Source organism: Rousettus aegyptiacus, unplaced genomic scaffold (assembly GCF_014176215.1).
Source record: "Rousettus aegyptiacus isolate mRouAeg1 unplaced genomic scaffold, mRouAeg1.p scaffold_m13_p_16, whole genome shotgun sequence".
Lineage (NCBI taxonomy): Eukaryota > Metazoa > Chordata > Mammalia > Chiroptera > Pteropodidae > Rousettus > Rousettus aegyptiacus.
In genome coordinates, this window is record NW_023416291.1 from 41,649,430 (window position 1) to 41,670,219 (window position 20,790).

The window sequence follows — 20,790 nt, forward strand, 5'->3', positions numbered from 1 at the left end:
TGCCCGCCCCAGGAACAGAATGCGGGGGGTTTCAGAAAAGGCCACCCTTCCAGAAGGTTCTTGGGAAACTATGTCCAAGTCTCTCCATGGTGACAAGGACAGAGGGAGGCCACCGTGCTGCCTTCCACACCCACTTGGGGACACCTCCAGCCCTGGTTGTCAGGAACAGTCTGTGCTGGAGGGGCACAGGGTAGAAGGACAGACCCTGGGGTGCTCACGGGGACGGTTTTAAAGGGAATAAGGGAGGGGAAGACTCATGAGGACACACTGAGTATTTTTAGGAACTGAATGCAGCCCTGAAATATTTCCACGGCCACTCCCGAGAGTGAGCTGGGTGACTATTTCAGTGCCTGGTTCCAGGGGAGGCGGAGTGGGTGAGTCACCTCTGGGTGGCTGGGCCCAGACCAAGAGGGGGCTTTTTGGGCAGAACTGGGGGCCTACAAGGTGACCGCTCACCAGCCCAGGCCAGGTATCTGGCGCTGCCTCCACAGCACAGAGGATGGTGGCCTGGCAGCTGCCCACAGGGTGGCACCACTGCTGACAGGGAGACCCTCGGACAGTGGGCCAGTCATACTGACCACTGAGGCTTATAGAGATGGAGAGTCCTTGGTGAGGCTTCAAATGCCATAGGAGCTTGGTGAATAGCCACTCTGAGACAGTTTCGAGCAGAAATGGAGCTCTTGCTGTCTACCTTTTGTAACCCTTCCAGCAACCCCCATGGAGCCCACCATTATCCCTGCTACCCATGAGGAAACTAAAACACAGGGGGGTTAAACTTGCAAGGGTCCTTGATGCCTCAAACCTGTCTCTTAGCTGAAGCTACTAAAGTCAGGGTAGTGATTTTTTTTTTTTTTTTTTTATGCCTACAGCACCTGGTCTTCCTAGGTGGTTTCCCATCCAAGTACTAACCAGGCCTGACCCTTCTTAGCTTCCAAGATCAGACATCAGGCTTGTTCAGGGTAGACCATAGACCGTGGCTCCACTGAGGTACAAACCCAGGACCTTCTGCATGTAAAGCAGATGTGCTAACCGCAACACTATAGAACCACGTCCGGGGGAGTGAATTTTAAGGCAGTAGCCAACCTTGCCTTTCCCCAGCTTCCAGGTTCCTGACTCTGTGCCTGACACAACAGGAACTAAAAGAAGGTAAATGGATCTGCCAAGGTTCCAGGAGGCAACAGAGGGAGGAGTTCCAAGGAGGTTCTGGAGCTGCGTAACCTGCGGTAGGGCATTCACCCTCCGTGCCTGTGTGAGCAGGCCACAGCTCAGGGGCTTTGCACTTGCTCTTCCCTGCCCTCTTCCATGGTCAGTGGCTTCTTGACCTAGATCTGGTTTGACTGCGTCCCCTCAGTGAGGCCTCCCCCTCCACTCTGTGGAAAGGTCCTACCTTAGCATCCTGGGCTTCCTGTGGAATAGGGAGCCCATCTACCTATGTCCGCATGGCACCCTTCCCCCTTCTGCCACCTCCATGGGCTCTATCCTGGGCTGAGCCCCCAGCAATGCCTCCTCCTGGTCTTCTGGCTTCCGCCCTTGCTTCAAGTGTGTTCTGGAACCCTCTGTGGCCTCCCAGCTCACTCAAGGCCTGTACCTGTCTCATTTCCTGAACCCCTCACTTTGCTCCCGTCACTGACCTGCTCAGGGCCTTTGCACAGGCTGTTCCTTCCTCTGGAATGCTCTCCCCCAAAATGGCTGGCTTCCTTGCTTCCCTCAAATCCTTTTCAAATATCACCCTCTGTCCTTTCCTAACTACCTCTCCTCCCTATCCCGGCTTTCTTCTGAAAGTACCTGGGAGAGGTTTGTGGCCCCAGTCCCTCTGTCCCCAGTTAGACCTCTGCTTCCATTATAATGGGTAGCTTCTTTCACTGTCATCTGAGTGAATATCAGACCATCTTCTTACCTCCCCATGCCCCACTGGCTAAGCAGCCCTTTGTCCACAGGCAGATAGCAGAGGACACTGGAGCACGTGCTGAGCCTCTGGGAACGCATGTTGCGAATACCAGGATGTGCCAGCTGGAGGGTGGGAAGGACACCTGCTATTACTCCATCTGGGCGAGGTGAGGGCGGTAGGCTCAGGGAGGGCTTCCCAGCCCAGCTGCAAGGCCCAGCAGAGGAATGGCACAGAGGTGTATGCAGGAAGGGATGATAAAGAAAAGCAACAGAGACCTCCCCATCTGGTGCCTTGTGGGATCCACTGCATCCATGTTCCAGAAGTGGGCTCTTGGCCCCAGGTTGAGGCAGCAGGGCTCTGCAAGCTCAGCTGCAGGCTAAGCCACACCTGGGCACATGGGGCTCCCTAATGGCCAGCAGGAACGAACTCCAGTGGGAAGATCATGCACTGTCAGCTGAGAGGGCACGGACTATGCTAACAGACCATCAGGACAAAAAGATCGAGACCCTGTGCTTTTGGTTTCTCTTCTTGCTGAGGGACTAAGGCTGCTTTCTTAAAACCAAGAAAACTGAAACATTGCTGTCCCGACAGCCAGCTCAGGATGGACCTTCAGGACGCCTAGGCACCTAAGCAGCTGGGCCACAGCAGCAACTCATCAGGGGCGAGGGGGGGAATAGGCGGTTACCTGGGCTGCCCACTAGAAAGGTCAAGACATGGCAGGTGGCCAAGCTTATGCATAGGCTTGGGGTGTGCTAGGGGTGAAAGCAGCACAGAGACAAGGCCACAACCCTGAACTTTGGAAGGGTTCTGGGCATCTGGTTGCTCTAGATCCAGAGCCAAGTCAGGGAGAAAAACCAAACCACTGTTTGGTGGGCCTCCAAAGGACTTAGCATTGTAGCCCATGGGACACGTGGCCCAAGCCCCCATTCATCAAAGCCCCACCAGACAGATACCACCTGTGGCAGGGGGCCCAGACCTCCAGACCTTTATGGGCCCCTGGGTCCAGGGCAATGGGGTAGGGAGACATTGCGAACATGGCTCCTCCTTCCTCACTGGTCCTCCACTTCTTGCCCCTTCAGGCCCATGCAGCCAAGGACCACTGCCCACATCTTTGAAAGGGAGGCGAGTCCCTGGGGGTGAGGGGTGATGCCTCCACCCCAGTCCCACTTGGACCTCATACCTTGTCCTCAACTTAGGCCAAAATGTTTTTATTATTAGACAAGGATTCAGATGGCAGCAGGTCCCAGAGGGCAGACCACATTCTTGAGATGGGCAGAGAAACCTTAAATGCAGAGACCTTTAAGATGACTTGGCTAGCACTTTGCAGATCCCACGAGGGGAATTTTCAAGTCAACTACACTTTTAATTCCACTCACCCCTCAAAACAGTTCTTAACACAGTGACAAATAGGAGAACTCCCAAACGCAGGAACTGGCTGACACTCGTCTCTCAGCACCTGGCTGTCCCTGAGGCGACCTGCACTCAACAAAAGGAAAATTGGTCCACAGACAACACCAGAAGTCTTTTGCTAAAATGCAATTCAATGTCTCAGGCAACGTGGAAGGTGGTACCCTGGAGAGGCAGGAGGGGACTCAGAAAATCTCCCTCACACATTCCTCAAGGCAGTCCCGACCATCTGGGTCGACTATGGTATGAATGGCGTTTGTAAAAACTCTTCTTACAGATTTGAAGTTTGTAGCTGCATTTGTTTTTATTCTTGTAATACAAAGAGGGAGAGAGGAGGTGAAGGGGCAGGGCCCAACCACATCCCCTGAACAACTTCCGAGGCATACATCTGTCCAGATTTGTTTTGAAAGGACAATTTCAGGTCTGTGTTTCAGGAAACTCCATGGGCTGTCAATCTCAGCAAAAACAGCTTAAAATAAAAACTGCTCATCTGTTTGCCACACAGGGATCTAACACAAGATGCAAAAGAAACCTGTTTGGAAAATTTCCCCCTTAACGCACGGGTGAAGGCTCCAAAGAGGCATTATCACAAAGAACCTTCCAAGAATCAAGTTGGCTGTGTCTTCACAAAACCAAAAACACTGAGTAATATTTCCAACTGTAGTAGTGCTGGCCAAAAGAAAAGACAAGACTTTACATAAAGAGGAGGATCACAAAATGTACGGCAGGGTGGGTTCCCCCAACGCCTGCCTCTTTCCATTCTGAACAAACTCATGGACTGGAGCAGAAATGCAGCCTCGGGCAGCTCAGTCTCTGGAGGATGCAGGGCCGGCTCACTGTTTGCCTGCCTGCCTACCTGGCTTCTTTTCTGGCTGACCTCTTCCTGTGCCTGGGATCCCGCCTCGGCCCCGGCCGCCAAACACACCTGTGGAACAAAAGTCAGGGCTGCAGGGGAGCCGGGCTCCAGGGTCATCAGGGGTTGGTTACCTCTGAGCCTCAGCAACCCCCTGGATAAAGTGCGAAGGGCAGGCTGAGAACCTTGGAGGAGCATCTGACCAGGGCTGGCCATGGGTGGTGCTCCAGAATGTTCTCAGTGTGACAAAGGAAACCAGGACCCCCAGGCTGCAAGGGTTATAGGGAGGACAGAGGTCAGCCACAAGTCACAATGGGGCTTGAGGCAGGCTTCCTGGGAAAGAGGGCCCAGGGCCAGCATGGAGGCCCAAGCTGGTCATCAGATAAACAAAGCCAGAAGGGCTTGCAAGAGCAAGGAGAGAGACAGAACTCTGGCCAGGGGTGAAGGAGACCCCCAATTCTGAGGCTGAGGTCAGCACTGGGGACCCAAGACCTCCCTTGCTCCAGCACCACCATGCAGGGACAGAGACCAATGCTGGCAGAGATTGCCCCACCTCACCTCTCATGGTCAAGACCAACTTTGCCAAATCTGTGAGATTTCCACCTGCTGCTGAGGGCCCTGGGGCCTCTCTCTAGAACAGCCTCAGGAGGACACTCCCCTCACCCTCCCTGCAGCTCAGTCAGCAGTTGTGTCCCCAGTGTGAAGAGTCTGGCCCTTGGAGACCCCAGGGCCCTGCTTACTCCCCAGGCCCTGTCAACCCTCTGCCTGGCATGCCCCTCCTCCCTCTTCCCTGTGGCTCACTCCTGACTGTCACATGAGCCCGGCTCGGGGCTGGCTCCAGGCCTGGCACTCAGAAAGCCTCCACAGACAGAAGAGACAAAGCCAGGCCACTCCAAGACAGGAGCCTGATGGGGAAGGTGGAGGTCTACAAATGGCCTCTGGGTTAGCCCCCAGCTGACTGCACAAGTTTTATTTTATGCCAGAGTTATCATCTTGGAGTGGTGGGGGTCTATCAAAAAGGTATGACCTTGGCTTTGTATCAAGGAGTCATGGCAGGGAAGGGTCTTGTGCCAGGCCCTGAGCTGGAGCCCTCACTAGCAGCCTAGAGGGCACCACTGGACTCTCTCTACAGATTAGAAAGTGAGGCTCAGGGAGATGCTGTGTCGCACCCGGACACATGCTGGCATCGGCAACAAAGCTCGAGGCCCAGGTCCACGTGGGCTCCAGATCAGCATGCTGGGCTAGACATGTAGCTGAGGGAGCACGGAGGACGCAGATGGGACCCCATGTTAGGGTTCAGGGTCGGGGCAGGCAGCAGTCAACAGCAAGGCCACTCCAGAGAGGGGCCTTATGAGTCATGGCCCCCAGCTCTATGAGTAGGGGAAGCTCAAAGCCAGGCCCAAGACACCATGATGGCACCAGCCAGGAATGTCAACATTGGGCCAGGATGGACACCATGTGTTGCAGCTGTGTGTGTGTGTGTGTGTGTGTGTGTGTGTGTGTGTGTGGCCTACCTCGTCCGGCACCCCCCATGCCTCGGCCTTTCTGCTGCTTCTGCTGCTGTAGGCCGCCACGGCCACGGCCCTTGGCCACCACCTCCTCCTTAACCATGTCGATAATCTCGTCAGGGATGCGCAGGTATTTGATGGTGCTGCCACGAATGTAGCACTCAGGCATCCGCCAGAACTTGTCCCCATCCTGCATGAAAGGGAAGGGCCTCAGATCTGTGAGGGCTCCCTACAGAGTGGGTGCAGACAGCCTGGGTAGGCCCAGGCTGTCAAGTTCACAGCTCTGGACATGACACGGGGATAGGCTGCCTTCCAGCAGGGTCTTCACAGATCCTCAGCACCCATGGCACATGAGGAACGGCAGTGGGGCTATGTGGAAGACGGCCCCCTCAGCCCTGGCTTGTCCTCCAGTGTGGGATGGGGTTTGTTACCTATAGTCCAAAGCCTAGAGTGGGAGGTTGCTTCCTATACCAGGTGCTGCCACAGCTGAGCTCCTCCTTGCTCCTTCCCCCAGCCATCTAGAACTCACCTTCTGGAACCTTCTCTACATACCTGGACTCATTCATGAAACTATCTGTTGGCAGGGTCTGAACTGGGCATGGGACACAGGGCAGCAGGATAGAGACCCTGTGTGACGGGTGAAGCGGGCTGAGAGGGAGGTGGGGAAGCAGGTCTAGGGCCCACCAGGGGCAGCTCCCCAAGATGCCAATTTTCAGGGAAGCTAATTTGGCTGGAGAGACAAAGGGGCCTGCAAAGTCACAACCTTGCGGTTCCTAGGAAATGAACTGCCCCACCAGTCCTTCCACAATACCCTGGGACCATCACAAGGCCTTCCCCTCACATTCCCTCCTGATGCCCTTGGGCAGGAGCCGGGGGCCTCTTCTATCAGATTAGTTTCCCAGTCCCGCCCCCACTGCCCAGAGCCAAAGCCTGGGCAGCCTTCTCTTCTCCCCATGCCCCTAGAAACCAGACCGAGACCTCTCCCTGCTTAGAACCCAATGAGGGCCCCTCAGCCCAGCGACCAGATTCAAACTCCTCACTGTGGCTCCTGAGGGCCCAAGATTCAGCCCTCAACCTGCCTTCCAGATAGAACTTTCTGGAACACACACTGATAGCTTCCTGCCCCCAGCACTTTGCACACACTGTTCCCACCTTTCCTTGTTTAGCTAACTCCAGCCTTTGACAGGCCTTGCCTCTCGGCCTCCTTGAAACCCCCAGTCCTCCCACATGACATTCACCAGCAGCCTTGTCTAGCCCAGCAATGGCACTCAGTGGGTCAGACAGAACATTCAAGGGCCGACTCTTCCCATGAACACAATGAGCCCCTAACTTACACAGGAACCCCGAGAGGCCCCGGGCATTCCTTTCCCAGAAAGGATGGGCGAGGGGCCAAGTCCGTGGGGATGCAAAGTACAGCCAGACAGAAAAAGGATTCCGTGGAAGCTCGAGGCCAGGTCTGGGGCTGGCTGCTCATTGCTTGGTTCTCCCTCAGCCAAGGATAGGCTGGGCCCAGCTCACCCACTCCCTGCTGGAACCAGGGCTCACTCTGTTTTCCATGGCAGTAGCTTAGAGCCTCCCAACCAGGGCTTCTCCTCTTGGGGTCTCAGCCCCTGGCGTCTCTGGATCCCACTGCCTGCTGCCCAAGAGTCTGAACCTTATCTGAGCCTCTCCTACCACCCACCTGGTAACAGAAGGGACTGTCCAGGGGAACCATGTGTCCAGATTCAGCTGACCATGGAGGCTGGACCAACCTTACCCCAAGACCGGTGGTTGGTTCCAGGTCCCAGAAGTGGGCACGGGCCCACTGGCCATACGCAGAAGAACATGTGCAAGGCTATGCACTGCAGCACTGCCCGCAACGGCCAAAATGGAGCCTTCCAGATACCCACCGCCAGGCATCTGGCGTAGAAACCAGGAGGGAGCTTCTAGGAGGCTGGTGTGGAAGCCCCATGATGTACTGTTATAAGAAGCAGGCCATGGAGCTGTGCAGGTAAGGGGAAAGGAGTCATGCCCACCTGTCTGCCTGTTGGGGTGTCAACCACCCAGAAAGACGAACCAGGGGCAGAGTGGCTGCCTTATGCCCTGCTGCACTCTGGTGTGGCAAGTCCCAAGGGTATACTGCCCACAGGATCAAAACAGCCCCACCCTGGCTGGGACCCCCCAGCAGCTTCCTCCCCTGTAACCTGGGTGACTGTTACGGGCAGGGGAACGGAAACTAAAGTCTAGAGCCCAAGCACATTAGCGGGAGGGAACCCTGCTCCCATTACTGTCCTCATCCTCATGGTTCTGGAATCATCCCAGCCATGACCCCAAGGACCCTCCCCCAGCTCTAGCCTGCCCAGCGGTACTTCTGGTCCTGTACTTCCTGGTTTCAGGCCTCAGAAGTAAACAAACCTGCTGGTCCACCGGGCCACCCTCGCCCCCTGGTGGCCTGCACATCCCGTGGTCACACCACCATGGCTTACAGACTGGACCAACAGCAGCAAAGGCTGACAGAAGGATGAGCCTACCCTGGAGGCCAGTTCTCACCTCTACAGCAGGGACTTATAGCCAGAAGCACCACCCAGGCCTGAGTCTTTCCAGGTAAGGGGTGGCGGCAGAGAGAAGAAAGCTCAGTACCTGCCAGGAAGCATCCCACAGCTACAAAGTCCTTACAGGTACAAAGTCCAGGGCACTGGGAGACTCAGGGCCCAATCCCTTAGCACTGCCCCTCCACACCCAGCCAAGTCCCTCAGGCACCATTCCTGTAGGATGACCTGTGCTAGGCAGAGTAAGCCCCTCTACTCCTCCCAAAAGGGCCTTCACCCTCTTTAAGTCCAAGTGCACACTCCTGGTCACAGTGTACCCACTCCCCATACCTGCCAGCCCCATCCAACGGCCCCCAGGCATTGGGCGTAGGCTCTGGCACAGGGCACTCACCCTGGAAGTGCAGATCACCTCGCGAAGGTTGATGTTCATCCAGTTGTCACAGCTTACCAGGTGCCCGTTGTATGTCTCCCCATTTTTAAGCTCCACCAACTGACAAGAAACAAGCCCCAAGTCAGCCATGGCCCCAAGGGAGGTGCAGCCCTGCCCCTAAGAGCCAGGTGAATGCTGCTCTGACCTCACTTAGAAATGTTCTGCTTTTTCTGTTCTTTGTTGGGCATCGTAGGTTCTCTACAATGAAATCATTTTATTGGGGGGGACCCCAAAGAAACAAACAACAAGGGCTGAGATTTAAAAATATAAACCAACTCAGGTATCCGCCAAAAAAAAAAATGAAGGCATACATCCATACAAAAACACATACATGTGTGTTCACAGAAGCCAAATATTCACAAATAGCCAAAAGGTTGAAATAACCCAAATGTCCATCAACTGATGGATGAACATGTAATCAATCTATACAGTGGAATATTATTCAGCCATAAAAAGGAGTGAAGCTCTGACACACGTTACAATTAAGTTGAACCTCAAAAATATTGCACTGAGTGAAAGAAACCAGACACATAAGGCCACACGTTGTATGATTCCATTGATCCCAGGCAAATCCAAAGAGACAGGAAACAGACTGGTGGTTGTCAGAGGCTGTGGGAATGAGAGGAGGAGTGACTGATAATGGGAATGGGTCTCCTTCTGGGGTGATGAAAATGTTCTGAATCTAGAGGTGCTGGTTGTATAACATCATGAATGTTCTAAATGCCACTGAATTGTTCACTTTAAAAGGTTGAGCTTTATAGTATTTGAATTACACTGAATAAAAGAAAAGAAAACAGAACATATCACGCTGTACTGTTAAGGACAAATGTAGTTTAGGAAATAATGTGCATTGTGTGATCCCATCTACATTTTTTAAAAAATCACATTCACGTTTACATACACATAGTTAAAGAATTAGTTAAGTTGCTGGAAAGATGAAGCAAGGGGCTTCTAGCCTAAGTCTCTCTCACGTCTGACATTTTTAATAAGCACATTATTACTTTTATAAGCAGCAGAAATGACATCGGTCCTGACCCACATGGGAGGGAAGAGAACATGCTGCTGTTTCATGGACAGGCAGGAAGCAGGTTTGGCTGGAGGTACCCTATCCTGTGCTGAGGCTGGTCCCCAATGAAGCTTGCCATCCCAGACCACACATACTCACCATGGGATGATTCTGAGCTGTCTTCAGCAGCGACAATGGAAGCTGAAAGGCAAACAAGGGGACATGACTTGTCTGTTTAATCCGTGCTTCGGCGCCCTGGCCCCTGGGCAAGGTCCCATGATAGCACCGGGGGGGGGGGGGGGTTGGTGGTGGTACAGGAGCACACGTGCCTAACTTGCAAAGGAAGAGACATTCTCCTCACTCTGCCCAACCCAGAAAACACACCTGTTTCCCAATTTAGGAAAGAATGTCTTGAGCCCCACCTCTCCTCCCCAAGGTAGCTGCCACCTGGTCCTGGTGTTAACCATTCAGCATTTCTTTATAACTCACGCTGTACGTAATTCTCACACTCCTGACAGGGAGAGCATAGCCTACCATACTTATCAAAAGCATGGCAGTACAGGTCCCTCTGCTGTTACATTTTGCTCAACTGATGTCTGAGTTGTATCCACATGGATACATGTAGTTCCAGATCTTTAAAGCATCGAATATGGTTATCATCGCAGACACTTTACAAATGGGCATACTGAGGCTTGAGACAGGATGTTGTCCAGCACTAGAGGTAGGAAGAGACAGAACCTGGCTTGACCCTGTCTGTCCACAGCCAGAGGGCAGCCCCCACTAGACAAAGAGTGACTTGGCCAGGCACGATGGGGCGTCCTCCCAGACTGAAGGAAGCCACATTGTAGCTAGGTTTTCAAAAACAGGAACTCACCAGGTGAGGGGAAGAAACATTCCAGAAAGTCTGTGGTTATTGCCAAGAATTGGCAGATAAAGGATAGAATCATTTAAATTTACCCAGATAAGATGGGTTTTCAAGATTTTTCTTTTCCCATCATTAGTGAATTTCTTTTATATAACAAATGTGGTAAAACTATTAAAAACCCAGATCCTCTCATTTTGGGAACACGAATCACAACCCATACATTGGAGCAGCCACAGAGTGCCCCATAGATTGGAAACTGCCTCAGGGAGGAATAGGCTTTACTGTACCCTATGTTGGTGACTTCGGAATTCCTAGTTAGCCTGTGTCTGTCCTCATGTTCCTGATACGATATGGGCAGCTGTTTCTCTAGGTGGTGGAACTGGAAGGCCTCTCCTTATAGAGGCCGGAAATGGCCTTCAACCCCCACAGGGTGGCTCCCCATGGAACGGCTTGGTGTGTGTACAGGAACAGATCCCATATTCCACAGACCTTCCCTGAGAAGAGTCACCAAGGGAGGTGCAACAAGAACAGGAAGCCAGGCCCAAGCCCACTTCCTGCACTGGCTTCCTGGAAGGGCAAGATAAGGAGGAAGAAAGGACCACGTGGAGAAGGAGCGGCTGCTCCAAGGAGGGCGGGCAGTGGGGAGACTGGGACCCCCGATGTGGCCAACCCAAAGTTCCTGCCCTCTCATTTGGGTACATCTATGCGACACCACCCAGGTGCCACAGGGAAAACAGTAGGCTCAGACCTGCATGCAGGGCCACGGACCCAGGTCACCATTTAATATGGAGCTTTGGGCTTTCTGGGCAATAGGAATGTGGAGCAAAGTAATGAGATACCTGAGTCCTCCTCCCAGATCATTAGAGAGGGTACAGGGTCAGGCTGGCCCTGTAAGTTGAGAATGAAGATGGACTCAGCACAGAAAGGTGGAGGGACGGTCGGAAGAGGAACCTGCCCAAGGTCCTGGTAAAGCCACTGAAGGTAGGCTGATACCTGTCAGGAAAACCACATATGGTCCTTCTATGGCATACAAACTTCTTTGCTGGTGATGGACTCTAAGGCCACCACCTCATCGCAGCTACTGGCAACACTGCCCTGGAGGACCCACAGCCTCCTTGGCTGTTACTGGCAGTTCCCTAACTACAAAGCAGCTGAGAGAATGTCTGAAACACAGAGGGATCAGTACCTGCTCCCAGGCACACACCCGACTTCCCTGGCACACACCCCCCAAAGGGCCACAAGATGAGGCCTGATGAGGCTCTAGCAAACTGGCCCACTCTGTTCCTCATATACCATGCTCATTCCTGCTGCACAATCTTTGTTCCTGGGGTTCCCTTTCCCAGGCTGGTTGCTGCTCAAAGGTCACATCCCTCAGCCAGACCTTATAACCCCATCTAGGAAACAAGGTTTCCACTTGGGCCACCCTCTGCTGTTTCCATTATAGGACACAGCCGGTCTCTAATTATCTTGTTTACTTGACTCCCTGGCTAGACTTGAAATACCACGCCTCCTGCTAGACTGGAAAACTCAGGTGTGGACTTTGTCCAGCGCCAAGCATAGGGCCAGGCACCCGGGAGGGACTCAGTAAATATTTGCTAAACAAATGTATTAGGGAAAGGCACACATTGCCCAGGAAGGCACATGGGACAGGTGGGATGCTCACCACACCCCACAAATAAGGAAAGGACAGGCTCAAATGGGGAGAGGTGGCATCCGGATAGCCCTCCACAGCTACAACAGTCTGGAGCAGTGGCCACATCTTGCCATTTTCTATATCCTCATCCCTAAACTGTGCTAGAGACAGAGAAGAGAGAAAAGAGAGGAACTCTGAGAAGTTAAAACTCAGTGGTGAAGAAGATGTATGAAGCTTTCAAGGGAAACAGGAGAGGGCTAGACACCCGGTTCCGGCGGGAGATGAGGCGACCTGGAATTGGAAAGTCAGAAAAGTGTCAGCAAAGATTTGTTTCTCTGGGCTTTCTCACAAAGTCTGGGGTCTGGTTCTCAGGTCTTGGCCAACCCAAGACTAGAACCAATGGCTCCTGAGGCTCCCAATTCAGGAAGCTGTCACAGATCACCCCCACATACACACCCAGACCCCCGCATCCAGCCCCACCATGACCACAGGCAACCAGGAATGTGTCATGCCTTGTTCACTGACAGATACTCTTCTGGTTAAAGAAATGAGTCTATACTCTGCACAAGCGCCGTTCTAAACTCTGGGAATATATCAGGGATAAACACAAAGACCCTAGATTCCATAAAGCTTAACAAATAAGGATCCTTCTCATCATCCCCTCAGGCCAACTTTGCCCTCCAGGAGAGATGAACCCAGTCCCTACTCTCAATTCCTGCACTAGCCAGCAGGATTTAGCAGTAAACTTCACTAACCTTCAGTTCTGAGAAACGTGCAACGGTTGTCACAGAATGACTCAGAAGCTGATGGGCTAGGCACTCTCCCAGAAGGCCCAATTCTGAATTCCTCTGTGGGGACCTCAACTTCCCTGTCTATGCTCAGCGGTCACCACCACTCTCTGGCCTAGATCCAGAACTTACACACTGTGTGAGCAGTATGGTCCTGGAGAGGATTCCTATCAAGGCCTCGATTTTTCCTTGTTAACTGGGAAGGGGCAGTTAGTACACTCCTGGCTCAAAATGCTCCCTCTCCCCCTGGCACGAATGACATACAGTGTGATCCAGGGAGAAGCAAACTCTCTCCGAGTCTGTTTTTAAGCCTGAAAACGAGAGGCATAGGAGGTTGTGCTAACATTCTTAAGGGCTTTGCAAGCCCTAAAATCCCACAAATTGTTTTAATTTGAGAACTCAGACAGGCCCTGTACTTCCTAGCACTCCAGCTTTCCAATATATGAAGTTGGACTGAATCGGATGCAGTTGGGAACTTTCCTGCCTAAAAACTCACTCTGCTCCATTCACCGGGCCCTTTGGCGAGTCCCCGCCCTCTCCAGCCTCAGTTTTCCCATCTGCAAAATGGGAAGACTGCGCCTAGGCCGCTATACTACAATTATACGTTCTTGCAACCCTAAGTTCTCCGAGACTGACGCGCTGGAAAGAGTCTCCTGCCCTCTCCGGCCTGTTTCCCTGCCTCGGTCCGAGGAGCAGGACTCGAGGATCGAATTGCATGCTCGCTCCGCGTCGCCCCAGCGCCCGCCCCGAGGACCCTCAGCGGCCGCGTTCCCCGCCTTCCAACGAGATCTCGCCTTCATCCTGCCCTCACCATGGTGTCGGCGGGGACCGGGCCCGCCGGCCACTTCCGCCACCGCCGCCGCCACTGCTCACGCGCCCGCCAGTAGCCGAACTACCGCGCGCCACTAAGCTAAAATAGAGTGGCAGCAACACAAGCCAGTTAGCACGGGGCTAAAGGGACGGGCAACCAATCCACGCTGAGTAGGGCGGGGCCTCATAGGCACAACGGGCGGGGCGGGCCGTGTACCCTCAGAAGATTGAGGGAAAGTGCCGTAAAGAGCCGCGGTAAATGCTGTGAAAGGGGGGCGGAGCAACGTGAGCCGGAGCGTGAAGCTTTGTGGGTGAGGGCGCATGCGTAGATGAAATCTTCGCTGATTTGGGTTCCAAGCTTTGGGTGCAACAGGTTATTTCCAGTTTGCAAGTGGAGATACCGAGGCTACATGGGTTGTCAGGAAGTGCTTCCCGGCCTCTACTATTCTAATCCTCATTATTGTAGTTTATCCTTATCCAAAGCACGCCTTTTGGTAAGTTGGAATCCTGACCGTGCCTCTCTGAGCCTTAGTTTGCCGTCCTGTAAAATAGGTGTAATGATAAGTGTCAGCTACAAGGTTGCAGTGAGGATGAGACGAGTTAAGCCATGTGAAAGCACATCGGACAGAATCGGGCATATTCTAAGCACTTAATTTGTGGGTATGCAACAAATATATATTGGGCACGTACTGTGTGTCTGCTCTTGGAAACACAAGTGAACAAACCTGACAAAACTGGTCCTCGGGCTTAGGAGCCCGTGAGGGACACAGACAGTTAACAGAATAAGTATGCAAATGTATTCGTTTTCTTGGGTTGTTGTAACCAATTGCCACAAACTGGGTGGCTCAAAACAATAGAACTTGATTCAGAAATCTGAAATCAATGTGTGAGCAGGGTTGGTTCCTACACAAGTCTCTAAGGGACAGTTCATTCCATCCCATGCCTCTCTTCTGTCTTCTGGTTGCTGGTAGTCCTTGTAGTTCCTTGGCTTATAGACACATCACTCCAATCTCTTTATCTTCACAGTGCTTTCTTCTGTGCGTCTTTCTAAATCTTCCTTTCCCTTGTAAGGACACTCTCGTAATAGACCCAAGCTAAATACAGGATGTTATCTCAAGATCCTTAATTAAATCTGCAAAGACCTTATTTTAGATAAGGTCATATTCACAGGTACCGGGGTTTAGAACTTACCCATGTTATGTTAGAACATATCTTTTTAATCAGGGTTATAGTGTGGATTAATCAAAAGTAAAGTGCCAGGCATCTGTTACCCCTGAACCAACAGTTGTCTTTCATGTCTTATTTTGGGGTCCTTCCCTCCTGCAGAAGCCAGATCTTGAGATGAGGACTCAAGGGAACATAGTGTATTTAGGAGGTGACTCCAGGAAGCCCTGAATGGGGGTGGAGATCTGACACTGGGAGGGAAGGGTCCCTGCAGGGGGCACCAATGAGTAGTACGTCATGCAGAAGGCAACTGGGGGAGTGTCCAGCTGGGGACCTCAGAGAGACAGCGTAAGAGCTCATGTCTCATTGCGGTCCCATCCAGGGTTAGGGCAGCTGGAAAATTTATTCTGCAAGTCCCACCTATCATCAGCTCAGGGCTGCTCCCAGGGGAGCTGGCAAGGTCTGGGATGTGCGCAGGACGCTGGTAAGCAGCCAAAAGTGATGTGCTAACTGGGTTAGAGGGATCACGGTGACCAGCCAAGCCTTATTTGTCAAGGGTAAAGGGCACTTGATGTAAACAATGGAAACTGAGCTACAGGAAATGTCTCAGTATTAATATGGTGGTGGAAGTAGGAAGAAAATCTTGTGCTTGTTCACTCCTTTCTGACTTTTCTAGACTTTTCTATGGGCTGAGGCTTTTTCCCTTTGCACAACTGGCAAACTCCTATTCATCTTCGAAAACTGTTTGGGTGACCTCGTGTGGTAGACTCCGGTCACTGCGGCTTTTGTCAGCCCTTTCAACATAGGTGTGACCAATCAGAGTTCTCCATCTCCCGCCATAGTAATTGGTTAAAGGAGGAGCACGTGACCAACCAAGGCCAATTAGAATTTCCCTTGAGAAGGACGCTGAGGGCTACGAGGGAGAAAAGCGCTTTCCAAGGAGATTGTTTAAAGTGAGATAGTGAAATAATGAGATGGTCCTGTATAGTGAGAGTGAGATTTACAAGTGCGATAGTAAAAGCCCAGTGGCATCATGATCCAACATACACAAGAATCCAGCATACGTAAGAGCTGTGCAGTGGACAGGGAGGCATGGTTTGAGCCCCAGGATCCAGCTTCATCTTAGACTGTCTATTAGGTCTGACGTTCCACTTAAAGGAGCCCAAGAAGTTGTCCTTTATTGCTTAATCCACTTGGAGTTTGTATTCTATCCCTGGCAATTGTAGGAACCTGCACTAATGCATGGTTGCTCTGTGAACTATTTTTCATTCCGGTTTAAAGTGTATATCTGACAGCAAAAACTTAAAGAATGCAGACCAATGTATCTATCGAGTTCACAAAAACACCCTACTCTTCCATTAAAAAACAAAAAATAGAGACCATTGTAAAACCCTGCTGGCAAGGTTGTCGTGGAACCAGTAGACATATATTTCCTTTTAAGTGGGGGGGAAAATGGCATCGTGTCTCAAAATCCATAAAAGCTTCATGCCCTTCAACTCAGAAATCTATTTCTGAAAATTTATTCTAAGGTAATCTTGAAAATAAAGGGAAACACTCTATGCCAAGGCTTTGCATAATGTTGCCAATCTGAAATAGCAGAAAGAACATAAAAGTCTGACAGCGGTGGACTGGTTGAGTAAGCTAGGATTCATCCACTAGATAGAATATTTTTCATTCATTAAAAATTATATGTAAATCTTTCCTGCACACACATCCTGAGGGTGGGCTGGACTTAGTGACTCCCTTCTAAAGAATAAAGGGGACAATTGTAACGTGATAGAGACTTGAGTAGTAGAGACACCTGGCAGATACCACATGTATTGAGTTGAAGGTGACCCCCTAATGATATGTCCAAGTCCTAACCCCCAGAACCTGTTAATGTGACCTTCTTTGGAAAAAGGGTCTTTTCAGATGTAGTTAAGGATCTTGAAATGTTATTGTCTGAGATTTAGGATGCAGCCAAAACCCAACTCCTAAGAGAAAGGCAGAAGATATTTGAGACATACAGAAAACAGAGGAAGAGATTGAAGTGATCTAGCCACTAGCTGAGGAATGCTAGGAGTCCCCAGAAGCTAGAAGAGACAGCAAAAGATCCTCCCCTAGCGCCTTGAGAGGCAATGTGGCCTTGCTGACACTTGATTTTGGACTTCTGGCCTCCTAAACTTGGAGAGAATAAATTTGCATAGTTTCAAGCCACAAAATTTGTGGTCATTTGTTATGACCACACTCATCACCTGAAATAAGTGATCCAGATTACATCTCTGAGATAAGTCATGTGATTATAAGGAATCCCTGATATGATGAGATGAAAAGGGCATCTCACCTCTGTGGTCTTTCTTAAACACCCATGACCCCATTCTAATCATGACAGAAACAGCAGACAGACCAAGCTCGAGGGCATCCTGCATGCCCAGCCAGTTCTCCCCAAGACTGCCGAGGTCATGAACAACAAGGAAAGAGCTGTCCCAGACCAGAGGGGACTAGGAAGATGTGACTGAATTCAACAGGGTTTCCTCTACAGAGTCCTTGAACAGAGATAGGACATGAATGGAAGAACTGGCGACATCCAGATAACATCAGGAGGTTGGTTAATAACAAGGTACCAGTGTCTATTTCTTAGTTGTGCAAATGCACCTGACAATGCAAGATGTTCAAATTCCGGGAAGCTTGAGTAAGGAGTATGGAGGAGTCTGTGTTCTGTCTTTGCAAGTTTTCTATAGATCAGAATTTATTCCAGTATAAAAAGCTTGCAGCACTCTTTAATCCCTATTTCACAGTTGAGGAAACTGAGGCTTGGAATGGGGAAAAAACTCATCTGAGAGCATGTGCCACATGAGGACCTAGGCAGAATTTGAACCCAGGCCAGCTGGCTTTAACCATCATACTTCTGCCCTCCAGTCCGTCCCTAAGAATATTTATACAAATTTTAAAAGGAACAATTCTTTACTAATGAATTTTTTAAAAATAACTCTGGGGAATAAGCTGTGGTACCTGAGTCTATCACATTGTAGCAGTGCCAGTTTCCTGGTTTTGACAATAGTTTAGTAAGATAAAGCATTTCTGGAGAGCGAACTAAAGGTTCATGGAAACAGTACTACTTTTTTGCAACTTTGTGCCAGTCTTAAACTGTTTCCAAAAAAGAAGTCATAAAATTTGAGTAGCCGAAAGAATTAAATTCTAAGAGTTGTTTGCACACCCATGTTCAGAGCAGCATTATTCATGGTAGCCAAAAGGTGGGAGCAACCAAGTGCCCATTGATGGATAGTTGGAGAAGCAAAAAGTAGTCCATCCACATGATAAAATATTATTCAGCCTTAAAAAGGAAGGAAATTCTGATACCACTACAACCTGGATGAAACTTGAGGTCACTATTCTATGTGAAATAAGCCAAAGACGAAAGGACAAATACTATATGATTCTACTTATGTGAGATACCTACAATAGTCAGATTCATAGAGACAGAAAGTAGAAGGGTGGGTTTCAGGGGTTGAGGCAAGGGGGTGGGGAGTTAGCGTTTAATGGAAACGGAGTTTTACTTTTGCAAGATGAAAAGAGTTCTGAATATTGGTTACACAACAATGTGAATGAATTTAATACCACTGAATTGTACACTTAAAATAGTAAATTTTATGTTATGTGTATTTTACCACAATTTTAAAAAACTCTAGCGTTTTTTTTTAAAAGAAAGTGTCTATATTGTATTTATTTCTGAGTAGCCGATATATGTACATGGTGCAAGAAATGTTAGTGGTACCTCCCCCCGACCCCCACCTTCACCTCCTCTTCCCCCATTATGGTTCCCTCCTCAAAGGCCCCATGTTATCAATTTTTAACTTTTCCTTCCTGAGATTTTTTTGCTGCTTTTGCAAATACATTTGTTTGTGTCTGTCTTTCTCTTAACATTTGTTTTCCATTCCATAAATGCTTCCACACTAGCTTTTTTAAAAAACCGTGATAAAATATACATAACATAAAACTTACCACTTAAACAATTTAAAAGTGTACAGTTCAGTGGCATTAAACATATTCACTATGTTGTATAACCATCATCTCTTATCTAATTCCAGATTCTTTTATCACCCCAAAAGGAAACCCCATCTCCAAGAGCAGTCACTCTCCATCCCCGTTCCCCTCTCCTGGCAACCACTCATCTTTCTGTCTGTGGTTTTGCTATTGTGGACATTTCATATGGATGAAATTGTACACTATGTGGCTTTTTGTGACTGGCTTCCTTCACTTGGCATGGTGTTTTCAAGGTTCATCTATGCATATATCAGAACTTTGTTCTTTCTTTATGGCTAAGTCATTATCCATGGTATGGATGGACCACATTTTGTTTATCCATTGATCCCTTGATGGACATATTTTCATGTTTGGACTATTGTGAAGTGTCGTGAACATTCATGCACAAGTATTTGAACACTTAATACTTTCAATTGTTTTCGGTTTTTACCTAGGCATGGAATTACTGGGGCCTGCGGTAATTATATTTAATTTCTCAAGTAACTGCCAAACTTTTCCACTGAACCTGCACTATTTTATTGCACTTGGGTTTCCAATGTAGCCATCTTGCTTCCACCATGCTCCCTGCCCCCAGTCCTCCATCTTCATTCTTGACCTTTTATCTGTCCTACCAAGGGTACTGCATTAATCATTACACTGTTGCAAAACTGATCCTTGAGCACACATCTTGGCAGCTCTAGCCAGGAATTATTTGGCTTTGCTTGTCCTCCCCTTAGGACATACCCATGTGCTCTTGCTCCGAATCTTAACCCCTCCCATATGTGACCTGGAACTAGTGGTTTAGCTGCTCTGGGTCTCAGTTTCCTCACTTGCAAAATTGGGTAAGAATAGTCCCTCCCTCCAAGGGTTTTGGGAAATTAAAAACGAGAACCCTAGTAATACACTTGAACAGGATCTGTAGGTGGTTTGGGTACTAGTGAACACGAGCCTTTACCCCCAGTCACTCTTGGCAGCATAAAACTCAGTTTCTCTTCCTCAGCGCTGACTCCAGGCATTATCTGTTTCCTCCCTTTATTTCTGGTGCAATTGGAGGAAATGAAACACACACTGACTTAACCTCTCTTCACATCCCAGGCACTTATTACATATTTAAGCTATGAAACCTGATTCTGGGTGAGATTTTATTCTGTTCTCTTCTCCCACTTGGTTTGGGTCTCACTCCCACAGCCAGACCAGGCCAACTCTGAATTGTCTGAATTCTACCTGAAACTTCCAGAGACCAAAATAGCCACTGAGTGTGTGACCGACAGTCCGAGCTTAGGACTTCAGGAGCCATCTAGAGACTTCTGCCTGGGTATTCTAAGGCTCAGGCCAGAGGCAGATGGTCCTGTATCATCACCCTGGCTAATCGGGTCCCAAGGCTGCTTGGAATGAAATGTCAGTGACCCCAATCCAAGGTCCAACCCTGTTTCAGAGGATGTGGCCAGAAACTCGGCTTAATTTTTCTGGTTGTTTTTGGAGCAATTCTGGCCTCTAATGAATGTTGGTGGGGGACCAACTGTGCGTCAGGCTCACACTGGGTGCGGGGAGACCGCCGTAACGGAGACATGCCTTTGGCATGGAAATCTTAACCCCTATGTCAGAGGAAATGGGAAATAAATGAAAAAAGCGGTGCCTACAAAGGAATAATTTCTGAATGTGATCGCTACTATGAAGAGGATGAAATAAGGAAATGAGATGGGGAGGTGGTGGTGGTGGTGGTGATTTGAGCCAGGGAGGATATGGAGGGCCCCTAGGAGGAGGTGACCTTTCAGCTGAGCCCTGGAGGAGAGGAAGCAGCTAGGTTTCTGGTACCTGCAGGGCATGCTCCAGGCAGAGGGAACGAAAGTACAAAGGCCCTGAGGTGGGACCATATTAGGCCCTTGGAGGACTACTGATGGGGGAGGG

General features: G+C 50.0%; 1 protein-coding gene across 1 annotated transcript; it reads right to left on the reverse strand.

Annotated features, from left to right (window-relative positions):
* Positions 1-3,573: 3,573 nt before the first annotated feature.
* On the reverse strand, positions 3,574-13,853 carry LSM4 (LSM4 homolog, U6 small nuclear RNA and mRNA degradation associated). The gene is made up of 5 exons (XM_016132482.2): positions 13,718-13,853; positions 9,780-9,821; positions 8,576-8,674; positions 5,663-5,846; positions 3,574-4,220 (listed from the first exon to the last, which is right to left on the reverse strand). Exons 1-5 carry the CDS (start codon positions 13,718-13,720, stop codon positions 4,129-4,131), a joined length of 420 nt encoding a protein of 139 aa, XP_015987968.1. The 5' UTR covers positions 13,721-13,853; the 3' UTR covers positions 3,574-4,128.
* Positions 13,854-20,790: the final 6,937 nt, after the last annotated feature.

Bases quoted from the DNA above. Each gene is read 5' to 3' on its own strand.
- LSM4 (XM_016132482.2), bottom strand. The intron at 8,675-9,779 runs GTGAGTATGTGT...GTTTCTTGTCAG, and splicing joins CAGCTCAGAATCATCCCATG to TTGGTGGAGCTTAAAAATGG. The intron at 4,221-5,662 runs GTAGGCCACACA...TTTGTTCCACAG, and splicing joins CATGGGGGGTGCCGGACGAG to GTGTGTTTGGCGGCCGGGGC.